General features: G+C 47.6%; 1 protein-coding gene across 7 annotated transcripts in view; it reads left to right on the top strand.

The window, feature by feature from the left end:
- The window catches only part of CHCHD6 (coiled-coil-helix-coiled-coil-helix domain containing 6), a 249,607-nt gene that overhangs the window by 96,089 nt on the left and 132,236 nt on the right, over positions 1-21,282 (top strand). The window contains exon 1 of one of the 7 annotated variants that reach the window (XM_042912669.1): positions 5,004-5,266. The exons of the other annotated variants lie outside the window; for them this stretch is intronic. Coding sequence (XP_042768603.1) covers positions 5,036-5,266 — 231 coding nt within the window. The 5' untranslated portion in view covers positions 5,004-5,035. Of the gene's footprint in view, positions 1-5,003; positions 5,267-21,282 lie in introns of those variants that run through there. 7 annotated transcript variants of the gene reach the window in all.

The following is a 21,282-nucleotide window of genomic DNA, read 5'->3' as shown; positions in this document are numbered from 1 at the left end:
GAAGTTTGTAAGTATGAACCCCTTCTAGGGAGTTAGCATAGTGCTATAGAAGGATACAGGATATAGAGTCAGAAATTCGATGAGGTATTTTATGTGAAATTTCTCACCTGTAGCAAGCAGCGGGTCTGTACATCCTAAAACTGAAAAAAACTAAGTTTTGAATTCAGAACTTATGAATTCCACATTTTGGTTTTTCTGGCCCTGTGACCTTGGACAAGTTGGGCCACTTCTGAGCCTTGGCTTTGTTATCCTGTTGATAAGGATGCTGTCCCTACTTGTTGACTATACAGGATTAGTATTAAGGATCAAATGAGGTCGTGGGAAAGGCAGTTCAGAATTAACGTCAATAATATATCACATGGGGCACCTGGGTGGCGCTGTCGGTTAAGCGCCCGACTTCGGCTCTGGTCGTGATCTTACAGTTAGTGAGTTTAAGCCCTGCGTCGGGCTCTGTGCGGACAGCTCAGAGCCTGGAGCCTGCTTCAGATTCTGTCTCCCTCTCTCTCTCTACCCCTCCCCTGCTCATGCTCTGTCTGTCTGTCTCTCTCTCTCTCTCTCTCTCTCTCTCTCACTCTCAAAAGTAAATAAATAAAAAATGTGTATATATATATATATATATATATATATATATATATATATTACATATATGCTGCTATTTTATTTATTTAAATTTTTTGTGTTTATTTATTTTTGAGAGAGAGACAGACAGAGCATGAGTGGCAGAGGGTCAGGGAGAGAGGAATCCAAAGCAGGCTCCAGGCTCTAAGCTGTCAGCACGGAGCCCAACGCAGGGCTCGAACTTACGAACCGTGAGATCATGACCTGAGCCGAAGTCAGACGCTTAACCGACTGAGCCACCCAGGCGTCCCTACATGCTGTTATTTTAAAATATGCTAGAGAAGTTTGTTGTTTGAATAAAACATAAGGATGTGGACAGCCACCTTTTCAGTGAGTTTCGCTAAAGTCATAGTTACCTCTACACCGTAATCCTTAGCGATGGGAAGGACTGAAAGACAGGTGACCCACATTAGCTCCTTGAATCATCACAAATACCCTTTGAGAAGGGCCTTAGCCTTATTTTTGCAAATGAAAACAGGGAGGAGAGAGCATATTGCCAGGACTGCCGGGCTAGCGAGGCCACTCTCCTGACTGTACAGGGGAGCCTGGATGCACGCTGATGGGCCCGATATGTGCTGGATTCAGGGCCCACCCTTGTCTGCTTGCCTCCTTAATAGTTGTGGCTCTGGGCCCTCGAGCCCGTCTTGGAGGCCCGGAGCCGGTTCTGTTTGGGCCAGGTGGCTGTCTACCCAGACTGAACCTCAAAGTGTCTGTTAGTTACAGGAGCTGCCAGGAAGCTGTTCGTTCTAGATCTTAGTAAGGTCTCATTCAGACAGGAGAATAAGCAGAGAAGAATCCATATCCAACTCTGCATTTGTTTGGAATAGGACGGGGTTCCCCAAAGGGATTGTTTTGAATCCGGTGTTAGACATAGCTAACTTTCCTAGGCTTATTGCATCAAGAGTATTGATGTGTGGCTTTTCTTGACATTGTATTTCTGGATTGAGGTACATTTCTCAAGGGTAGGTTATTGGCCTGAAATCATAGGTGGTCAGAAAGAAATATAGGTAGGAATGATCTCTGTATGGAGAGAACAGAGGAGGGAAAGACGGTTTGTTTTAAAAGTTCTTTGTCACCCCTTCTCTGCCTCCTTAAGGGAATTTGTCTCTTTGCTGAAGTGCAGATGGGAAGGAGAGGAGAAGTCCCACCCAAACCTGGGGAGACCTGCAGCTTGGTGATGACAGGCTTTGGAGAAAACATAAGGGTGTAAGTCCTTTTATTGCAGGGTTATGTTTTCAGCAAAGCCTTGTTTTATTTCCTACCTGATCCTTAAATATTGCTGCTCCCCAGGGATATATCCCATTTTTATTCCGACATCTCTCTGGGTGTTTCCTGTCTTCCCGTGGTCTCAGCTGTCCTGTGTATGCCGGCAGCTCCGAATTTTCCCATACATCTGGGTCACATCTCTCTGTCTCTTCTCCCCTGTCTGCTCTTCTCCTGGTGTTCTTTAGGTGGGCGAGCAGCAGGCTGGAAACTCGCTTCGCATCCCTGACTCCTCCCACCCTCTCATCTCATTCCAGCTACTACTCGTGTCCACTTAACCTTGAAGTTTGCCTCTTCGATCAATCCTCTTTTCTCCGCATGACTACTTTTGTACTCTTGGCTTTTGGTGCTGCTCTGTGGGCTCTTGACCCCTAACCGATCTGTCAGGTGTCCTTGTTCCCTTGGGACTCATCCTCTACCCTGCCGTGGAATTAGCCATCAGAAACACATGTCCGAGGCTGCTGCTTCTTTGACCCAAGCTATGCCAGGCTCTCCTTCATTTCTGTGATCAGGTCCCACCCCTATAGCCTAGTAGTCAAGGTGCTTAGCTGTGCCTCTGGTGACCTCCTCCCAGCTTTTCCCCAGGCTAGAGACCCGCACCCCTGCTGGAGGCACAGAACTCTTCACCTGTTTGCAGGAGACTGCAGCTCTAACCCTCTGTGCTTTGCTTAGAATGTAACTTCTGCTTTGCAGGTGCTTTCCCCGGTCCTCTGCCCAGGTAAGAGGTGTCTGTTGATATGAAGCTCAAGTGTCCTCTTCTCTCCGTGGGCTCCTCTGATTCCTTCCCCCGCTTCTCCTCCTCCTGGTCCTCCGCCTCTGTCCCGTCTTCCCTTGGAGCACTGTGTGTCCGCATCCACCTGCAGGCCAGATGTTCCTTGAGGTACTCGCGGACTGTTATAATTCCTGTGATTTCTCCTGGCAGCACTGTAAACTGTGTGCTCACAGCAGATTTGCCAGGAGAATGATGAGAGCCCAGTACAGAGCCAGGCGCATGGAGGCTTTTGTCCTGTTGGATGTGACCAAACATAGCCAACATCCAGGTGGTTGAACTGATCTGGGAGCCATTGCTTGGCTCTGTTGGTGCGACCACCTGGATGTCTCAAAACTCACATTTTCCTTATGGCAGATGTGCTCATTGATGGGCTTTTCCAGCCAGCCAGCTCTCATTGGTGGGGGAAGCTTGTCTCCCTTTAGGAAGGATTGGGATTCTAGAATCTTGGTGCTCCTATAGATGCTGGGTGTGGGTCTGAGGGATTGGGGCAGAGGAGTTTCATTATCTTGTTCTTGAGCTCTGTTTTGCGAACAGACTTCGCTACAGTGGTGGAAGCATGAATAGACTCTTGGCTTTAAATGCACCAGGGAGGGGCGCCTGGGTGGCTCAGTTGGTTAAGCGACCGACTTCGGCTCAGTTCATGATCTCTCAGTTTGTGAGTTCGAGCCCCACATCGGGCTCTGTGCTAACAGCTCAGAGCCTGAAACCTACTTCAGATTCTATGTTTCCCCTTCTCTCTATCCCTCCCCTGCTCATGCTCTGTGTCTCTCTGTCTTTCAATAATAAATAAATGTTAAAAAAAAAATTAAAAAAAAAACTAAAAATAAATAAATAAATAAATGCACCAGGGAACTTGTTACTTCAAGGAGCTCTGCTGCGGATCCTTTTGTAAGGGTGAGGAGGCTTCTCCTGCTCAGACAATCACCTACCACTCTCTCTGGGCAGAATATGGTGTGTGAGCTCAGGGCTCAGTACCTCTGCAAAATGTTCTTGCCTGTCTGTTTTAATGACTGAAAGCCAGAAGGCAGCAGAGCCCTATAGAAAGGAATGCGGTTTCGTTGTGTTCTCTTTACAATCGAGTACCTTGGGGTTTTGCCAGATAGATTTTCCTCCTCTTCTTCTTCTTCTTCTTCTTTTTTTTTTCTTTTTAAATGAAAAGCTTTCCTGGCAGATGTTGGAAAGCCACTTCTAGGGTATTGATAGTTACCAAAAAAAGGCCCTGGCTTCCTCTCCCTGTCAGCTGACTGTGCGTTTTCACATCTGTGCCGTCATCCAGAGAAGGCCAAGCGCCTACAAGTGCCTGTTTCAGTGAGGCCCCCAGCACATGACCTGCTCTGCAGGGCACACAGCACGAGGGTCTGGTCAGCTGCTGTCCAGCTTAGTTGTTCATAGCCCTGCTGTCTTTCTGTCTGCCGACCCCATTGCCCTTCCCAGCTCTATCGGTTGCACGGGAGGCCCTAAGATCTGGCTGTGTCTGAACCTTACTGAACTTCCTGCCTCTGCCACCTGTACCCCTCTCTCTATGCCCTGTGCTGTGCTGCCTCTGGTGACATGGCCTCTGCTGTCAGCCTGGAGTGCCCGCACCCCACTTCCTCTTTGAAATGCATTCAGTCTAGGTTAGATGCCCCTGGGAGGCCGTTAAAAGTGGTAAGGAGAGTCAGACAAGCCTGGGCTAGAATCCGGGCTTGGCTGCTGTCCAGCTCTGTCCAGGACAGTTCACCTCCTTCCTCAGTTGCCGCCCCCCCCCCCCCCCCCCCCGCCCTGCCCCCTGTAGAGAGTGGCCTGATTGGCCTGGTGCCTCGTTAGGGTGAGATGGACCTGTGAAGCAAAGCCTGGCAGTGAGAGGTGTTGGTGTGTGCTCTCCTTCCTTTTATGTAGCACTTCGTGATCCTCTTGCTGTAAGGCATCTTTACCTCTGTGTTCTTGTGCATTTGGTAGCCCTGATGGCAGAACTCGGCCCATCCCACCTTCCCACCTCTGTTGCACCTTTGTTATGGACGAGCTTCTCTCCTTTTCCCGTAAACAGGTGCTTTGCGGCATTTGACTCTTGTCTCCCGCAAAGCCTGGCCCAGCCCCTTGCCAGGGCTCGGTGCTCCACAAATGCTTTGCTGAGTGTGTGAGCATTCTGCTCGCAAGTTCTAAATCGGTCTCTCGGAGGTAGCCGGATCCCCTCGGAGACAGCAGGCCTGCCTTTCCTTATGTTTGTTACGTGCACTGGTTTTGACTCTGTATTAAAATGTAGTTTTTAAGAGGAAATAAATGAAGGCATATGAAGCGATGGCCTATCCGTGTGGGCCATGGTGTTCTCTAATACAAATCACCATGGCAACATGGTGGCCTTCACATCTCACCAGTTAAGAAGATGAACTCTCCTGCCCACAGATGCTGAGCAGATTGGCCACTGCTACCCAGTGCTCCGTGCAGAGGTCTTTTCCTGAAAGGCAGCAGACCTCATTACCAGAAACCTTTCCTCGGTGGGGGGGTCAACAGACAGCAGCCGTGGCCCCTTGTGTCCCTCATGTCTCCCTCTTGTCTGATTCCATTCTCTGTGGCAACCCAGTCTCTCCTGCGACTGTCCTCATGGCATCACCAATGGGTCTAAGACAGCCTGAGGTAAGCTGCTGACGCAGATATCGGCCTGTGGGGCCATGGTCTGCACACCGATGCTGTCTCCTCCCAGCCCTCACAGGGAGGCCGGGAGGTGCGAGGATGGATTTTTGAGATCAGGTTAGCCGATCAGCTTGAAGCTTCTGTGATGTGATGTGGGCAGCTCTCAGCAGCCTCCATTTCTGCTGGCTGCCCCCACCCAGTGCATTCTGTGGGGGGCAGACTCTGGCCTCCCTTTGGTAAAGCCATCCTATCCTCTGAGCCCCTGCCACACTGCATCATGATGGAAAGGTGGGGCTACGGGCTCCTGGGTTCAGGCTTTTTTCCAAAAAAAATTTCTTCTCTATGAAAGAATACATTGAGCCCGGGTGCAGGCATGATAGGGATGAATTCTGACAGTCGCCCAGGAGGATGTGGTCTTGCCCTCTGAGCCCCTCAGTCTCACAGTGGTGGACAGCCAATGCCTATTCCTGAGCAGCTTGGTAGCCCGACATCTCAGAGCAAAGCATGCCTCACGGCCAGGCCAGGTTTGTGGACATCGTATGAAGGCAGTTCTGGTTTTGGTGGAAGTTGGCAAGAGAAAGAAAAAGACGTGTTGACCCCTTGGGTCCCTCCCAAATAGAGGGAGCTTTATGGTAGGCCCGACTGCTCCTGTCCCCCCGTGTCAGGCCATGGCCTGTAGCCAGGCACTGACTGTCATCGAGGCACGGAAACCAGCTGGCCACACCTTCCCAGCCTGCCAGAAAACTTCTCTCCTGAGACCTTGGCACCTGTGAGTTGACTGAGATCACGAGTGGCCACACCTAATTGAGGCCTCTTGTGGCAGACAGACCTGACCTGTGTGTGTGTGTGTCAGGGAACATTTGGCTTTCGAGTATGTCTTCATAGGGAAGATGGGACTTCCCAGCCCTGGAGTCATTTAGGCATAGCGAACGCCAAAGGGCAGCATCCTCAGCTTGAGATTCTGGGAGTTTTGCGGGACATTGCTGGACCTTGCTCTGAAGGAGAATTCTCCACTAATGAGGAAATTTGAGGAAAAGCCAACTGAAGGAGCCTTTGCTTGGACAGCTGCCTGGGCCGCTTTTGTCACAAGAGATAGCATAGCTTAGTGGAAAGAGGCAGCTTGGGAGACGGACCTGGGTTCAAATGCTGGCTCTGCTGCCTGCCAGCTGCGTGTTCTGGATGTAACGAGCATACCTCAAGGGAACTGTTCAGCTCACAGTAATGCCCCCAGAGGCCACAACTGTGCTGTCCCCACCCCCATCGCCCCCCTCTTCAAAGATCTGCCCATCTTCTCTGTTAGAGACATATTTTTTTCTTTCTAAAAAAAATTTTTAATGTTTATTTATTTTTGAGAGAGAGAGCAGAGTGTAAGCAGGGGAGGGGCAGAGAGAGAGGGCGACACAGAATCCAAAGCAGGCTCCAGGCTCTGAGCTGTCAGCACAGAGCCCGACGTGGGGCTCGAAGTCACAAACTGTGAGATCATGACCTGAGCCGACGTCAGACACTCAACCAACTGAGCCACCCAGGTACCCCAGAGACACATGTCTAATGGGCACTCTAGCCTCTTTCTTTGGCCTCCTTGGCCGCAGTGGCTAGCCATGGTATTTTTTTAAAAATACGTATTTTATTGAGATATAAAAATAAATCCACAGGCCTTAACAGACCTTTACCTAGGTGTAAGCACAACTGGGATTGAGAGGTAGACAATTTCTAGTATCACAGAAGGTTCCCTTGGACCCTCTCCTAATCAGGACTCCCTAGACATAACCACTGTTTTGACTTCTGCTGTCGTGGATCGGCTGGCCTGTTCCAGAACTCTGTATTCATTCAGGTGTACGGTATGGCCTTTTTTGTGGCTTCTTTGGCTGCACATTATGTCTGTGACATTTATTCATATTCTATTTAGCAATAGTTTTACCTGTCCTGTCTCCATGTAGCATTTCATTCTGTGAACATGCCACAGCATATCGAGCCAGTCTACATTGATGGACATGTAGGTTGTTTCCAGTTTGGGACTCTTGTGAATAATGCTGTTGTGGGTATTTTTGTCCATGTGTTTTGGTGGACATAAGCATTTGTGTTTGTTGAGCATTTACCTGGAAATGGAATTGGCAAACATTTTCCCCAAGTCGTTGTATCCGTTTGTATTTCCTCCAATAATGTAGGAAGGTTCTGGTTACTCCACATCTTTGCCGTATTTCTTCTTGTCATTTGTTGGAATTTCAACTATTCTGGTAGAGATACAGTGGTTTTAATTTGCACTTCCTGATGATTGTTGAGGTTGAGTTCATTGTTTTCCAAATGTTTTTCAAATGTTTGTTAGCCATTTAGATATCCTCTTTTGTGAAATGCCAGTTCAGATTTTTTTTGCTCATTAAAAAAGTTTTGGATTTTATTTTATTTTCTTTTCTTTTATTTTATTTTATTTTTTATTTTATTTTATTTTATTAAGTTGTAGGAATGCTTTATATCTTTTGAATCGAGTCCTTTGTTGAAACTGTATAATCCAAATACCTTCTCCCAGTCTGGGCCTGCCTCTTTACTTCCTTAATAATCTCTTTTGTTATGTTAAGTCCCATTTTCTTTAGATGTTTAGAAGAACATCTTTGCCTATACTGTGGTCATGAAGCTAGTTTCCACTCTGCTGTTTTCTTCTAGAAGCACTTTAGAAAATAACAGCTTTATGTAGATGGAATTCATATACCATAAAATTCACCCTTTTAAGGTGTACAATTCAGTGTTTTTGGTATAATCGTAGAATTGTACAATCATCACCACTATCTAATTCCAGAACATTTTCACACCATCCCCAGATACCCCATACCCATTAGCAGTAACTCCCTATTCCCTCCCAACCTCCAGCCCCCGGAAACCATACGACTATTTTCTTTATCTATGGTCTTTGTGTCTGGCTTATTCTGAACATAATATTTTCAAGGTTCGTCTATACTGTAGCATGTGTCAGTGCTTCATTTCTTTTTACGGCTGAATAATATTCCGTTGTACCATATTGTATTTATCCATTCGTCAGGTGGTGGCATTTGGGTTGTTTCCACTATCGAGTTAACTATGAATAATGCTTATAAAAATTCACAAATGAGTTCTTATTGGACATACGTTTTCAATTCTCTGGTTAGGTATTGTTCAATTCACTTATATGGTAACTCTTAACTTTAACCTTTGGAGGAACTGTTTTTCCAGACTCTTCCACAGTGGCTGCTCCATTTTACATTCCCACCAGCAGCGTCTGAGGGTTCCAGTGTCTGTCTCTACATTCTTGTCAATGCTTGTTACTGTCTTTCCTTTTGGTTATAGCTCCTCTACTGGGTGTAAAGTGGTACCTCTTTGTGGTTTTGATTTGCATTTCTCTACTTAGTGATACTGAACCCCTTCTGATGTGGTGATTGGCCAATTATATATGTTCTTTGAAGAAATGTCTGTTTGAATCCTTTGTTCTTTTTAGGTTAGGTTATTGGCCTTCTTAATTTTGGGATTGTAAGAGTTCTTTATATATTTTGGATATAGTCCCTTGTGAGAGAAATAATTTGCAAATATTTTTACTTGTTCTGTGGGTGTCTTTTCTCCTTCTTGATGAGAAATACAAAAGTTTTAAATTTTGATGAAGTTCAATTTATTTATTTTTTCTTTGGTTACTTGGGCTTTTGGTGTCATAGCTAAGAATTCGTTGCCAAGTTCAAAGTCATGAAGATTTATCCTGATGTTTTAAGAGTTTTATAGTTTTAGCTCTTTAAAAAAATTTTTTTTAAATGTTTGTTTATTTTTGAGAGACAGAGAAACAGAGCATGAGTGTGGAAGGAGCAGAAAGAGAGAGGGAGACACAGAATCGGAAGCAGGCTCCAGGCTCTGACCTGTCAGCACAGAGCCCAATACGGGGCTTGAACTCACAAGTCATGAGATACTGACCTGAGCTGAAGTCAGAGGCTTAACCGACTGAGCCACCCACGTGCCCCTGTAGTTGTAGTTCTTCAATTTAGGTCCTTGATCCCTTTTGAGTTACCTTTTGTATGTGGTGTGAGGTAGGAGTCCAACTTCTTTTGCATTTTGCATCCAGTTGTAGTGGCATCATCTTGTTTCCTTCCCCACTGTGTGGACTTCACCCCCCCTTGTTGATATCAGTTGACTACAAATAATAGGGTTTATTTCTGGACTCTGAATTCTATTCCATTAATTTATATGACTGTCTTTATGTCAGCACCATACTGTCTTGATTACTGAGCTCTGTAGTAGGTTTTGACATCAAAAGATATGGATCCTCTAGTTTTGTTCTTTTTCCTGACAATTTTGACTATTCGGGGTCCCTTGAGATCCTATATGAATTTTAGGATGTATTTTTCTATTTCTGCAAAAGGAAAAAGGCAGCTGAAATTTTGATAGGGATTACACTAGTACTATATTTCAATTTTTTAACAAAATCTTTCTCATTTAGGTCTCTGATCCAGTGTGAATTAAATTTTGTATGAGGTATCAGGTAGGGATATCCATTTATTAAAAAGATCATTCTTTCCTCACTGGATTGATTTCAGGAGGACCTTTGTCATTAATCAGTTGACTATATATGCAAGGGCTGTTTCTGGATCCATTCAGCTCTGTTGGTCTGTTTCTTTTCTTGTGCCAATAATACTCGTTGTTAATTATCGTAGCTTTATAGTATGTCTGATTACCTCATGTATTAGCCCTCCAGTTTTGTTGTTTTCAAGGTTGCCTTGGTTTTTCTAGGTCCTTTGTGTTTCTATATCAATTTTAGAACCAGATTGTCAGATTTATGTCTACAGATTAATTTGGAGAGAATTGACATCTTAACGTTCTTGAGTCTTATACTCTCTTTACCTTCCTATCCCCCTTTCCCCCTACTTCCCAACTGGCCTCTCCACCCCCTGCCCTTCCCATGTATATCTGTTAGTTCAGGCTGCCTCAGCAATGTCTTAGAGATTTCTTTGTTTTGTAGTGATCTTAGGTGTTTTTTGTTAGATTTATTTCTAGATGTTTTATATATTAAAAAAATTTTTTTTATGTTTGTTCATTTTTGAAAGACAGAGACAGAGCACAAGCAGGGGTGGGGCAGAAAGAGAGGGGGACACAGAATCTGAAGCACGCTCCAGGGTCTGAGCTGTCAGCACAGAGCCCAACGGGGGGCTCAAACTCACAAACCTGATCATGACCTGAGCTGAAGTTGGACGCTCAACCAGCTGAACCACCCAGGTGCCCCTAGATGTTTTATATTTTTGAGTGCTCATCGACATGGTATTGCTTTTCATTTCATTTCATTTATTTTTAAATTTGTTGTTATTACATGGAGATACAATTCATTTTTATATAACTTAAAAACTTTGTATCCTGCAACTTTGATAAATTCACTTATTAGCTCACATATTGTGTGGTTTCCTTATACAGTCTTGTCTGACTGTCATGACAATTTCACTTTTTCCTACCCAGTCCACAGACTGGAGTTTTTACAGATTTCATTTATTTTCTTGCCTTGTCACACTGGCTGGACCTCCACTGTAATTAAGAATGGAAGTTATTATAGCGGATATCCTCTTAATTGTGCACTTGGAGAGCAGGAAATCAGTATTTAGCTCTTAAGTATGATGTTAACTATAGGGTTTTTATAGATAGTCTTTGTCAGATTTCTTTGCCTCAGTTTCTGAGCTTTTATCATGAGTGTCTGTTGAATTTTATGTTACTTTTCTGAGTCTATTGATGACCATGTGTTTTTTTTCCCCTTTATTCCTTAATGTGGTGAACATTAATCAATTTTTTTAAGTTAAGATTATTGAGGTGTAATTTACATACAGTAAAATTTATCCTTACTGTATACAATTCTGTGGGTTTTGGCAAATGTATACCATTTCATTAGGTTCTCTGTGTATTAGAAATTGTGTCTTTTTTCTATAATTTTATTTATGCTTTATAATTTATATCCAAGTTAGCACATGGTGCAACAGTGATTTCAGGAGTAGATTCTTTTTTTTTTTTTTAATTTTTTTTTAATGTTTATTTATTTCTGAGACAGAGAGAGACAGAGAATGAGTGGGGGAGGGTAAGAGAGAGGGAGACACAGAAGCAGAAGCAGGCTACAGGCTCCGAGCTGTCAGCACAGAGCCTGACGTGGGGCTCGAACTCACAAACCGTGAGATCATGACCTGAGCCAAAGTCTGTCCCTCAACTGACTGAGCCACCTAGGCGCCCCAGGAGTAGATTCTTTAAGCCCCTTACCCATTTAGCCCATTCCCCCTCCAGCAACCCTCTGTCTGTTCTCCATATTTAAGAGTCTCTTATGTTTTGTCCCCCTCCCTGTTTTTATATTATTTTTACTTCCCTTCCCTTATGTTCATCTGTTTTGCATCTTATAGTCCTCATATGGATTAAAGTCATATGATATTTGTCTTTCTCTGACTGACTAATTTCGCTTAGCATAATACCCTCTAGTTCCATCCATGTAGTTGCAAATGGCTTAAATTGTGTCTTCATAATGGTAATATGAAGAAGGCATCCTTATAACTTGAGTTTAGGTAAGGAAACTGAGACCCAGAGAGATAGCTTGTCATTTATCCCGGGTCTTATTTGTAGTAAATAAAAAGTAGGGACTCAGAACTGTGTCTTCTGACTACTAAACAGATGTTTGTCACCATGTTGTCCTGACAATGGCCGTCTACTAGTAAGGCCCCTTCCAGGGATAGCTACAACTTCCACTCCCTTCCCAGGGCCAGTTTTTGGCAGAAGAGGTAGGACAGGATCCGGCCAGTGACTGGAATGGTGGGGGAAGCTGAGAGTTCTTGGTGGTTTATGGGAAGGACCCCTTGACTTGAGGGATTAGGGAAAGTTTCCCAGAGGCGGTGAGATTTGAGACTTGGAGAATAAGTAAGGGTTAGCAGGTAAAGGGGGTTGGGAGGGAGGAACCAACGGGGAAGAGGAGACTGTGTCTCAGGAGATGGGAAAGAATGAGAGGCACCCGATGAGACTCAGGGAGCAGGGCCACATCATTCAAGCACTGAAAGCCATTGTAAGGAGATTTGGTCTTTATTTTACGGACATTGTGAATCAATTGAAGGCCTTTATGCAGGGAAAAAACTTGATCAGCTTTGTGTTTTGAGATGATTTCTTGCTGCAGTATGAGGAATGATCCAGAGTGAAAGCAGGCTGGAGGACGGAAGGGCAGTTCCCGGCTGCTGTAGGGATCCGGGAGACCGTTCATGTGGCCTGAGCCAGAACGATGGATGGGAAATAGATAAGGAATGGCTCAGGAAACATTTACTGGAAAAATCAATAGCATTTGGTGAATGCTTAGGAGAAGAGTGGAAGGTAAAGACAAGAATATCAAGTGAAATTGGAGTTGCTCTGGTTGAGACTAGGAGTGGGGGGAGGTCCACCTGACTGCCCCTCCTGTGCTGCAGCAACTCCTGGGGTACCTCTCAGGGAACGTGGTTTGAAAAACACCAACCTAAACCAGTGCCTTGGGTAGGGGGGCTTCATCCTCCTGGATGCTGGGTATGGACAGTGAGGACCCCTCCCCTTCCCCTGGCTTCTAAGATGTCACTCTCATCCGGGATCTCCACCACTCTTCGCCACTGGTCCTTCTGTGTCCTCTGCTACGGTGCTCCTCTCCTCCCCACCTTAAAGGATGGGGCCCCAGTCTTACACCCTCAGTCTGTTTTCAGCCTTTGTGGTTTCTCTGGAAACTCATCTCCTCCCTGGGTCTTGTTTGTCCCCCAGAAGCTGAGAAGTCCCTTCAGCTCCAGCCTGCGTTAACAGGTGCTCTACTTGCGTCTCCTTTGAGATGCTCGTGGGTCCCAAAAATTCAGAAGTTGGCTTATTCTCTGTAACCCCCTTCCCCACGCCCTACCCTGTGACCTTGCTGGAATGAAAGCTTGTCCTTCCCTTACTGTCTGGGCTTAGGTAGCAGCATCACCATTCGTACATCTGTGTTCTCGCTCAAAGCCCCTTCTTCCCTAACTTTGCATCAGCAGCACTGCCTGGCATGCCCAATAAATGTTTGTTGAATGGCTGTATCCTGTGACTCCAAGGAGCAGTCCAGTGCCTGACGTTTCAGGTGGACTCAGTAAATGTCGATGGTAATAACAAGTTCACCTATTGAAGGGCCTCTGTGTACTGCTGACTGTACTTGGTGTCCCTTGGCTCAAAGATGGAGGAAAGAAAATGGAACCTCTGCAAAGAGTGTTTAAGGCTGTGGTCTAGAAGGGAATAGAGGAAGGGAACGACACCAAGCACCTGCTGTACACCAGGTGTCCGTCATCATCGTCTCACTGAACCCAGGCAGCAGCCCCCCACTCCCCACCCATGTGCCACCCAGGAAAATCGCAGCTCTGATAGGTAACGTCACTTGCCTGAGATTCTACAGCCAGTACCCAAAGCTGGATCTGAACTTCGCGTTACACTCTGCCTATCTGATGAATGAGACTGAATGAATGAGCAATTAGCTATTTATCTGCCATTCTTATTAGCTAAACTGTGAGCTTGAGAGCAGAGAGTGTGTTTTATGCTTTAGGGTCTGGCACAGAGTACACGCTTAAGACATGGCGATGGAATGAATGGCTGGAAAAGGTGAGGAGAATGCTGAACTAGGAATTGAGTCTGCCTTCCCCCTTCCTGTGCCCCGGTGAGTCACTCATTAAGACACTGCCTCTTTTCCTCCCTTCTCAAGTCTGCTAAAGAGGGAGAACACCTTTTGCCTCCAGCCCCTCGTGGATAGGATGCGAATTAATTAGGTAAGTTGGCAAAGCTTCCCGAACGCTCTGCACAGCAGCGTGTGAACTCGGGGCCTCCTGTCTAGCGTGCTGGGCTGAGCGCACAGCCCTGCACCCCGTGGGCAGCAGCAACAGCCCTTGAACTGTTGAGCTGGGCAGGAGCTGTGGTGCAGTCCCCGTGTGCTGGGCAGTGTGCAGACACACCCATTCCCAGGGAGGGCTGGGAAGCCAGGGCAAGGGAGAGGCTTCAGGCATCAGGCCCCGTGTGGAGACACACTTGCATCGTCAGGAAGGTTCTCCCTCCCAGAACGTCCCGGTGACTCTCTGCCCGAGAGAATCCTTATTGTGGTTGCCTCTCCCCTTGTCATTTCTCAGCTGCACCAAGAGCTCAGGGCCTGACCACCTCTGGATGCCTTAGCTCGTGGTCCCCACTGGGGTCGAGGGGAAGAGACTGTCTGAAGTTCGGGTATAGGTTCTTACCACACTGGCACAGCCTCTCACCTTGGTGCCAGCCTCTGGTGTCTTTCCTTCTGTAAAAGTTGCTCCTTTCCCCTGGGTGTAGTGCTGTCCTCCATGACCCTGCCTTTTGTCCCGACTTGGGATGCCCGAGCCCCTGCTATCAACTGGAATTCTTTGTTTGGAAACCATACACCTAACTTCAGTGAAAGCGTGTGTAATATAGAAGGGTACTGGTGGGTAGCTGGGGAATTAGGCCTACGTGAGGGCCTCTGGGGGTCTGGAAGCAGGGACCTATCCTCTTGGTTGGGATAGGACACCAGCCATTTTAACTTCTGCTCAAAGGGTGCCTCTGCTCGGGATTGTTCTCACCAGAGTCGCAGGTGATCTTCGGCAAGAAGAGGGAAGTTCTATCTGGAAGGAGAGGGGGGCAGTCAGAACTATGCAGATGTCTGTTCCAGCCCCTCCAGTCCAGGCCCTGCCCTCCTGTCAGTAGAGGCTCCCCATAAAACCTTCCCTGGTGATGTCACCCTTTGTGTCCTCTGAGCCCCCAAGTGTGCACTTTGTACCAGTGAGCAGTAGCCCTTCTTTTATCCCAGAGGTTGATCATTTGTGTTCTCCTTTGTTTCTTGCTCAGGCTAAGGATTTATCAATTTTGTTGATCTTTTCAAAAAACCAATTTTTGACTTTGTTGATTTTCTTCTATTTTTTGCTTCCTATTTCATTGATTTGCACTGTATTTTTATTATTTGCTTTCTTCTACTTACTTTTGGTTTAATTAGCAGGGTTTTTGTTGTTGTTGATTTTTTCAGTTTCTTAAAGTAGAACTGTAGATCGTGGATATACCTTCTTTTCTAATGAAGGTGTTTTATTTTTCTTATTTTTATTTTTTGCTTTCTTCTATTTTTATTTTTATTTTATTTTTATTATTTGCTTTCTTCTACTTTGGGTTTAATTAGCAGGGGTTTTCTTGTTGTTTATTTTTTCTTTTTTTTTTTTTTTTTTTTTTTTTTATTTATTTTTGGGACAGAGAGAGACAGAGCATGAACGGGGGAGGGGCAGAGAGAGAGGGAGACACAGAATCAGAAACAGGCTCCAGGCTCCGAGCCATCAGCCCAGAGCCTGACGCGGGGCTCGAACTCACGGACCGCGAGATCGTGACCTGGCTGAAGTCGGACGCTTAACCGACTGCGCCACCCAGGCGCCCCATTGTTGTTTATTTTTTCAGTTTCTTAAAGTAGAACTATAGATCGTGGATATACCTTCTTTTCTAATGAAGGTGTTTAAAGCTGTCAAATGTCTTTTGATGACCGTTTTCACTGCCTTCTACCAATTTTGTCCCACATGTGTGTAGTTCAGGGGTTAGCTAGAGAATTGGGCAGAGTTTATATGCAGGTTTGTATCGGGGCTCTCCTTTCTGGGGTGTCCCTCTCGCTCCCTGGAACTCAGATTTCTGCTTTTCTCATGGGTTTCTAGGCTCCCGGTGTGGGACCAAATGGCAGCTGCTCTTAGGTAAAACCTATTAAAAACAGCACTCTCCCGGTACCATTTCCTCTTTCTACGTGGTGCCTCTCCTCGAACTCTTGCTCATGTTTGGTTGTTCTCCAGGGCCTTCGGAGGGTTACTTTTTATATTTTGTCCAGGAGTCATCGTTTGTTTTCTTCAGGACAGGTGGCCTACTGAGACCCAGTATGGCTTGTGCTGTATGGGAAATGGATCTCCTCATTTGTGCTGGTTAGCATTGTACCACCTGTGTTGCTGGACACCAGTTACAACTAGATGGTGGGGATGGGAAAGGGGGCCATGGATGTTGTACCTCTTCACAGCCTCTGGTCCCTCTGACGGTCTGACCCAGCCAAGGGCTGCACGCCCATCTAGCCAGGCTTTCTGTGCTGTGGCTTCAGCTGCTGCCTGTGTGCTGAAGGTCCCCTCATCCCTGCTGCTGGCTTAGGCCTTGGCCAGCCCACACACCCAGCTGTCTCCTGGATGCCTCTCGTCGGAGACCACCGTGCACGCAGTGTGTTCATGATGGAATTTTCCATTTTCCTCACCCGCTGCTCTTCCTGTGTCCCCACTCACTTTCCTTTGATGTAGACACATTCTTCCTCGTTCTGTCATCTCTCTTAAAAAGAAAGCCTAGTCGTGGCCACGGCTTTGGTTTCTGGCCCCATCATCTCTTGTCTAAACCATAAATTGGTTGCATGGTCTTTTGACCCTCGTCTCCCTCCCCTTTAACAGTTGACCTTAGCACTGCCATGAGACTGACCTTGGGAAGAGGCCATTTTGATTATGAATGTCCCTCATTAAAACTCCTCAGCGCCTCTCCATTACCTAGACCCTTTCCGTAGCATCCGGGGCCCTTGGGGCTCTGGCCTTGCCTGCCTCTGCTGGCTGCATTCCTGCTCACTCCTCCTCACTCCCTCTGGGCTCCAGCCAAGTGGCACCGTTGCTCACAGGACAGTTCTTTCATGTACCTGCTCCTGCTCACTTGCCGTGTGGCATGTATTTGGCCCGCTTCTCTGCTTAGTGGACTCTCTCAGTCTTCAGCTAGACTGTTGTTCCTCTCTGAACCTCCTTGACTCTTTCTGGGCTGGGGTCGGGCGAGCTCTTCTCTTCGGATACCTCTGTGACAATACTTTGTGTTCTGCTGCAGTTAGTTGTGTGTCTGTCTCCCCAGCTTACGTGGGGGTCAGTGGCCTCTCCTGATTTATCCCCGTGCCCCTGACACCTCGGACAGAACAAGGCCCAGCAGGACACGTTGAAGTCCACAGAGAACTGTCGTAGGGCCAGAGGCAGCCTGCCCTGGGTTGGCATCTAGTACTGTGGGAGACACGCACATTTCCTGTTGGGTTGGCACATGTGTGCCTGCGGCCACTGGGCCGAGAAGCTGATTCGTGTTCAGTGGGTAGACTTCTGACTCATTCTAAATCTCCATAAGGAAGGTGATGCTCTCTTACCAGTCTTGAGGAGGCAAAAATTAGGACGTCTCTATTGCCTCACTCCTGCCACCTGAAAGGAGAAGACTGTGTTTGGTTTAATGTCTGGATGGGAAAATGCTACTGGTGTTTGTTAAGAGCTGAGCATGTGACAGGCTTGCTGTGGGCTGTGAGGGAGTCCCTTTGCGGGTGTTGGAGCTCTCATTATTTGGGCCCTTCCTGTCAGAAAGGCATAACAAGCATGATAAATGCTTTCCAAAGGTGTGTAAAATATGTGGCCAACAGGTGTCGATTAAGGAAGACATCACAGGGACTTGGGATTATTGATGATGAGGATGTGCCTGGATCTTTTCACATGTGATTTTGTCAGTCCTCCCCACAGTGCATATAGAGACACTGAGGCAAGGTGACTTTCTCAAGGCCCATCACTCAGTAAGGCTCAGCACTGGGATTCCAAAACAGGTCTGTGGCTCAGAGTATCAGATGATGCATCTGGTGTGTCTGATGGCCTGTTGTAGGCATTTGAGCAACCGTGTCCTGTCTGCTCTCCAAACACATGCCACCATTTCTTATTCTGTGTTAGCCTCTTGCACCAGCAGTGAGAGGCCACACTTGAAGACGAGGGATCGTGTCCTTGTCCAGGGAGCTACAGAACACCTGGGTGCAGGGCCTCAGCTCCGTCTCTGGCATGTCCACCCTGAGCTCAGTGCTGGTCATCTCGCAGCTGCTTCTGAGTACTTGTGGGATATGCTGGAAAGCCGGCAGGATCCTTCCTGCAAACGTGTGCCGCTCGCTTGCTGCATGAACATTTAGGACTCCGAACTGGGAGATCCTCAGGGCATCTTTACAAAGGAAGGGCGGTGTTCTTTCTTGCCTTTGCCAAGAGGAGGACCACGGGATGGTTGGAGAGCCCTTTGGTTGCTGCCATCCTCGTAGTTCAGCTCACTTCACTTGGCTCTTTCTGCTCTTTGAATGTCCAGCTCAAGTAGGACATTCTGGTGGCCTGACCCCATGAGGAGGCGGGGGTGAGAGGCTGATGTGGGAAATGATCACAGTCAGCTGAGTTTGGCCACCACGGCGCCTCTCAGAGGGAAGAGGGACCATGCAAGGGGAGGCTCCACCTCAGCCAAGGTCTACTTGATCTGGGGGAGGGTGGGGAAGATCCTCAGGTTAGCATTTTGTCTTCCCAGTCGTCATTTGGGGCAGGCAGTTTGTAGATCCAGCCCTCTGTTGTGCTGGGTGCTCCTGCAGTGGCTTCAATGCTCGGTGGGACAGACAAAGCTCACAGTGACATAGTTCCCATAGGGGTATAACCAGGGGCGTAACGGGAAGTAATCAGCAATCAGTCCCGCACATGTGCGCACGCACACGCTCACACGTGTGCGCGCATTCACACGCATCCCTTCTGGCTCTCAGCAGAGTTGAGATCCTATGCTCACTCCTGGGACTTGCAAGTTAAGGAGCCACGTGAGGTTGAGCGCACTCTGCACATCTGCGGCTGGATCTGTGCCCCCATCAGGACACCTTGCCTTCTTCTTTGGCCCAGGTACAGACCTTCTGGCTCTTTCCAGAAAGTCAAAACCTCCATTAAAGATCAAAGATTTGCCACTATCAAAAGATGTGTATGAATGTGTTAATTCTGAAAAGAGTTTCTAAGCAATATTTTGAATAGCAGCAGTTTTGTTAGAAGAATTTACATTGCCCATCGTATTCTTTAATAAAGACCTATCGAGAGGGGCACCTGGGTGGCTCAGTCAGTTAAATTTCCAGTTCGGCTCAGGTCATGATTTCTCGGTATGTGGGTTCGAACCCTGCATCGGGCTCTGTGCTGACAGCTTGGAGTCTAGAGCCTGCTTCAGATTCTGTGTCTCACTCTCTCTCTGCATCTCCCCCGCTCACTTTCTCTCTCTCTCTCTCTCAAAAATAAATAAACATTTAAAAAAGGCCTATTGAGGGGTGCCTGGGTGGCTCAATCGGTTGAGCATCCAACTCTTGATTTTAGCTCAGATCGTGATCCCAGGGTCATGAGATAGAGCCTTGCATTGGGCTCTGTGCTGAGTGTGGAGCCTGCTTAAGATTCTCTCTCTCTCTCTCTCTCTCTCTCTCTCTCTCCCCCCCATCTCTCTCTCTCCCCCCCCTTCCCCCCACCCCCCACCCCCCACCCCCTTGCCCCTCTCCCCTGCTCATGCTCTCTTTCTCTCTCTCAAAAAAAATAATAATAAAGACTTACTGAGAAGCACTGCGGGGAGATGGAAAGAATGTGGACTTTATAATCCTACGAGGCTGGATTCAAATCCTAGCACTGCCATCTCATAGCTATGTGAGTCTGACATGGCCCTCATCCTGCATCCGCTTTAATAGATAGTGGCAGTAACAGTGATGAGGTATTTGCTGGAGAGTAAATATGTAACTTCCCAGGAACACTCCTGAATATCACAGCCTTGTTTTAGGAGGCCTAGGTTATGCTTTTGTTGACACGAAAGGATAAATCCGATTCGGCATACAATTGTTCCGTGTGTCTCTGCTGGGTACCATGTCGGACGAGCAGAGGTGAATCGAGGCTTCCTTCGTGAAGCTCCTATTTGCAGGGGGATCCATTGCTATAGATCACTTAGTGCAACAATAATTAGAGTAATTGTAAAATACATCAAAGTGCAGTGGGAGAAACAGTTCTGTTTGGTTGAGAGGAAGAAGTCGGCCAGGACCTTGATGGCAGCCATAGAAACCAGCTCTGGCTATTGTAAACAAAGGGGGAATTCATGGGAGGGATGCTGGGGGCTTGCCGTTGGGCATGAGGCAGGTGGAGGGGGCAGGGGTAGGGAACAGCCTGGAAGCAAGAGAGCTCCTAGGCAGACGGAGGTTCTGAAGCCCTCCCGGTCAGATCTCAACCCACCGCTGTCCCTGCTGCTGTCACTGCCCTCCATCAGTCCCTCCAGTCTGTGTCATTTTCTCAGCGTTCACAGTCATGGGACGGCGACTCTCGGAGCCCGAGCCAGGTGCCTGCCCCTGATGAGTCCGGGGCAGAGAGTGCGCATTTCTGGCCCTGCTTAGAAATAGGGCGGCATCTTCCCCTGCCCCCAAGATGCCAAGGCAGGATTTTAGAGGGTGCCTAAGACAAAGGGTTGGGTGGGGCTTGGACAGTTGAAGGACAACGGAGCATGCGGGCGGTCCCTTGAAGAATCTGCCAGGCAGGCAGGCAGGGTAGAGAAAAGGAGGCCTTTCTGGCAAAGAACAGTAGGAGCCAGGGGCGAATGGCGAGGAGACTCTGGCGTGTCTGAAGTAGAGTCAGTGCAGCTGTGGGGAATGGACAAGTTTTCCTGGTAGTCGGATGAGCTCAGGGAGCAGTGAGTGTTACTCAGTTTCTCTTATCATCATCCCCCGCAGACGGCCCACTCAGGACTGTAGACGGGCCCGCAGAGTTTGAGCAGACTTCTGAATGGCTCCCAGGGCCCCAAGACAGTAACGTCATCGGGGTGACTTCTGCCGCCTTCAGCAGCTTGGTGAGCCATGGCAAGCCCCATGCTGGCTCAGCTCTTCTGTGTTCTTGATGTCCCTTTAGCCCCGGTCTAAGTGCCGGAGGTGGAGGTGGGACGGTGCCGCAGGGAGCCCATGATCTCTCTGGCAGGGGCGAAGCACTGCCCACCTGTCTGCTGACACAGTCACAGGTGTAGGGTAGGAGCTGAGCCACAGGCCACCTGCTCCCAGTTAGTCAAGGCGCTGCTTCTCAAACTCCTTCACCTCATGGCACTCTGCAGACTGCTTTCTAAGCCGTTGCACACCTGATACTCAGGTCTGAAGTTCACATCAGGGCAGGGCGAGCAAGGATTGCTCTGGAAGCCTCTAGGCATGGGAGGGTCCTGCACTCATGGTCCGCTGCCTCTGCTCAGTATGTGTGTTTCCC

The sequence above is a fragment of the Panthera leo genome, chromosome A2 (genome assembly GCF_018350215.1).
Source record: "Panthera leo isolate Ple1 chromosome A2, P.leo_Ple1_pat1.1, whole genome shotgun sequence".
Classification (NCBI taxonomy): domain Eukaryota; kingdom Metazoa; phylum Chordata; class Mammalia; order Carnivora; family Felidae; genus Panthera; species Panthera leo.
This window is presented reverse-complemented; position numbering and strand designations above follow the sequence as displayed.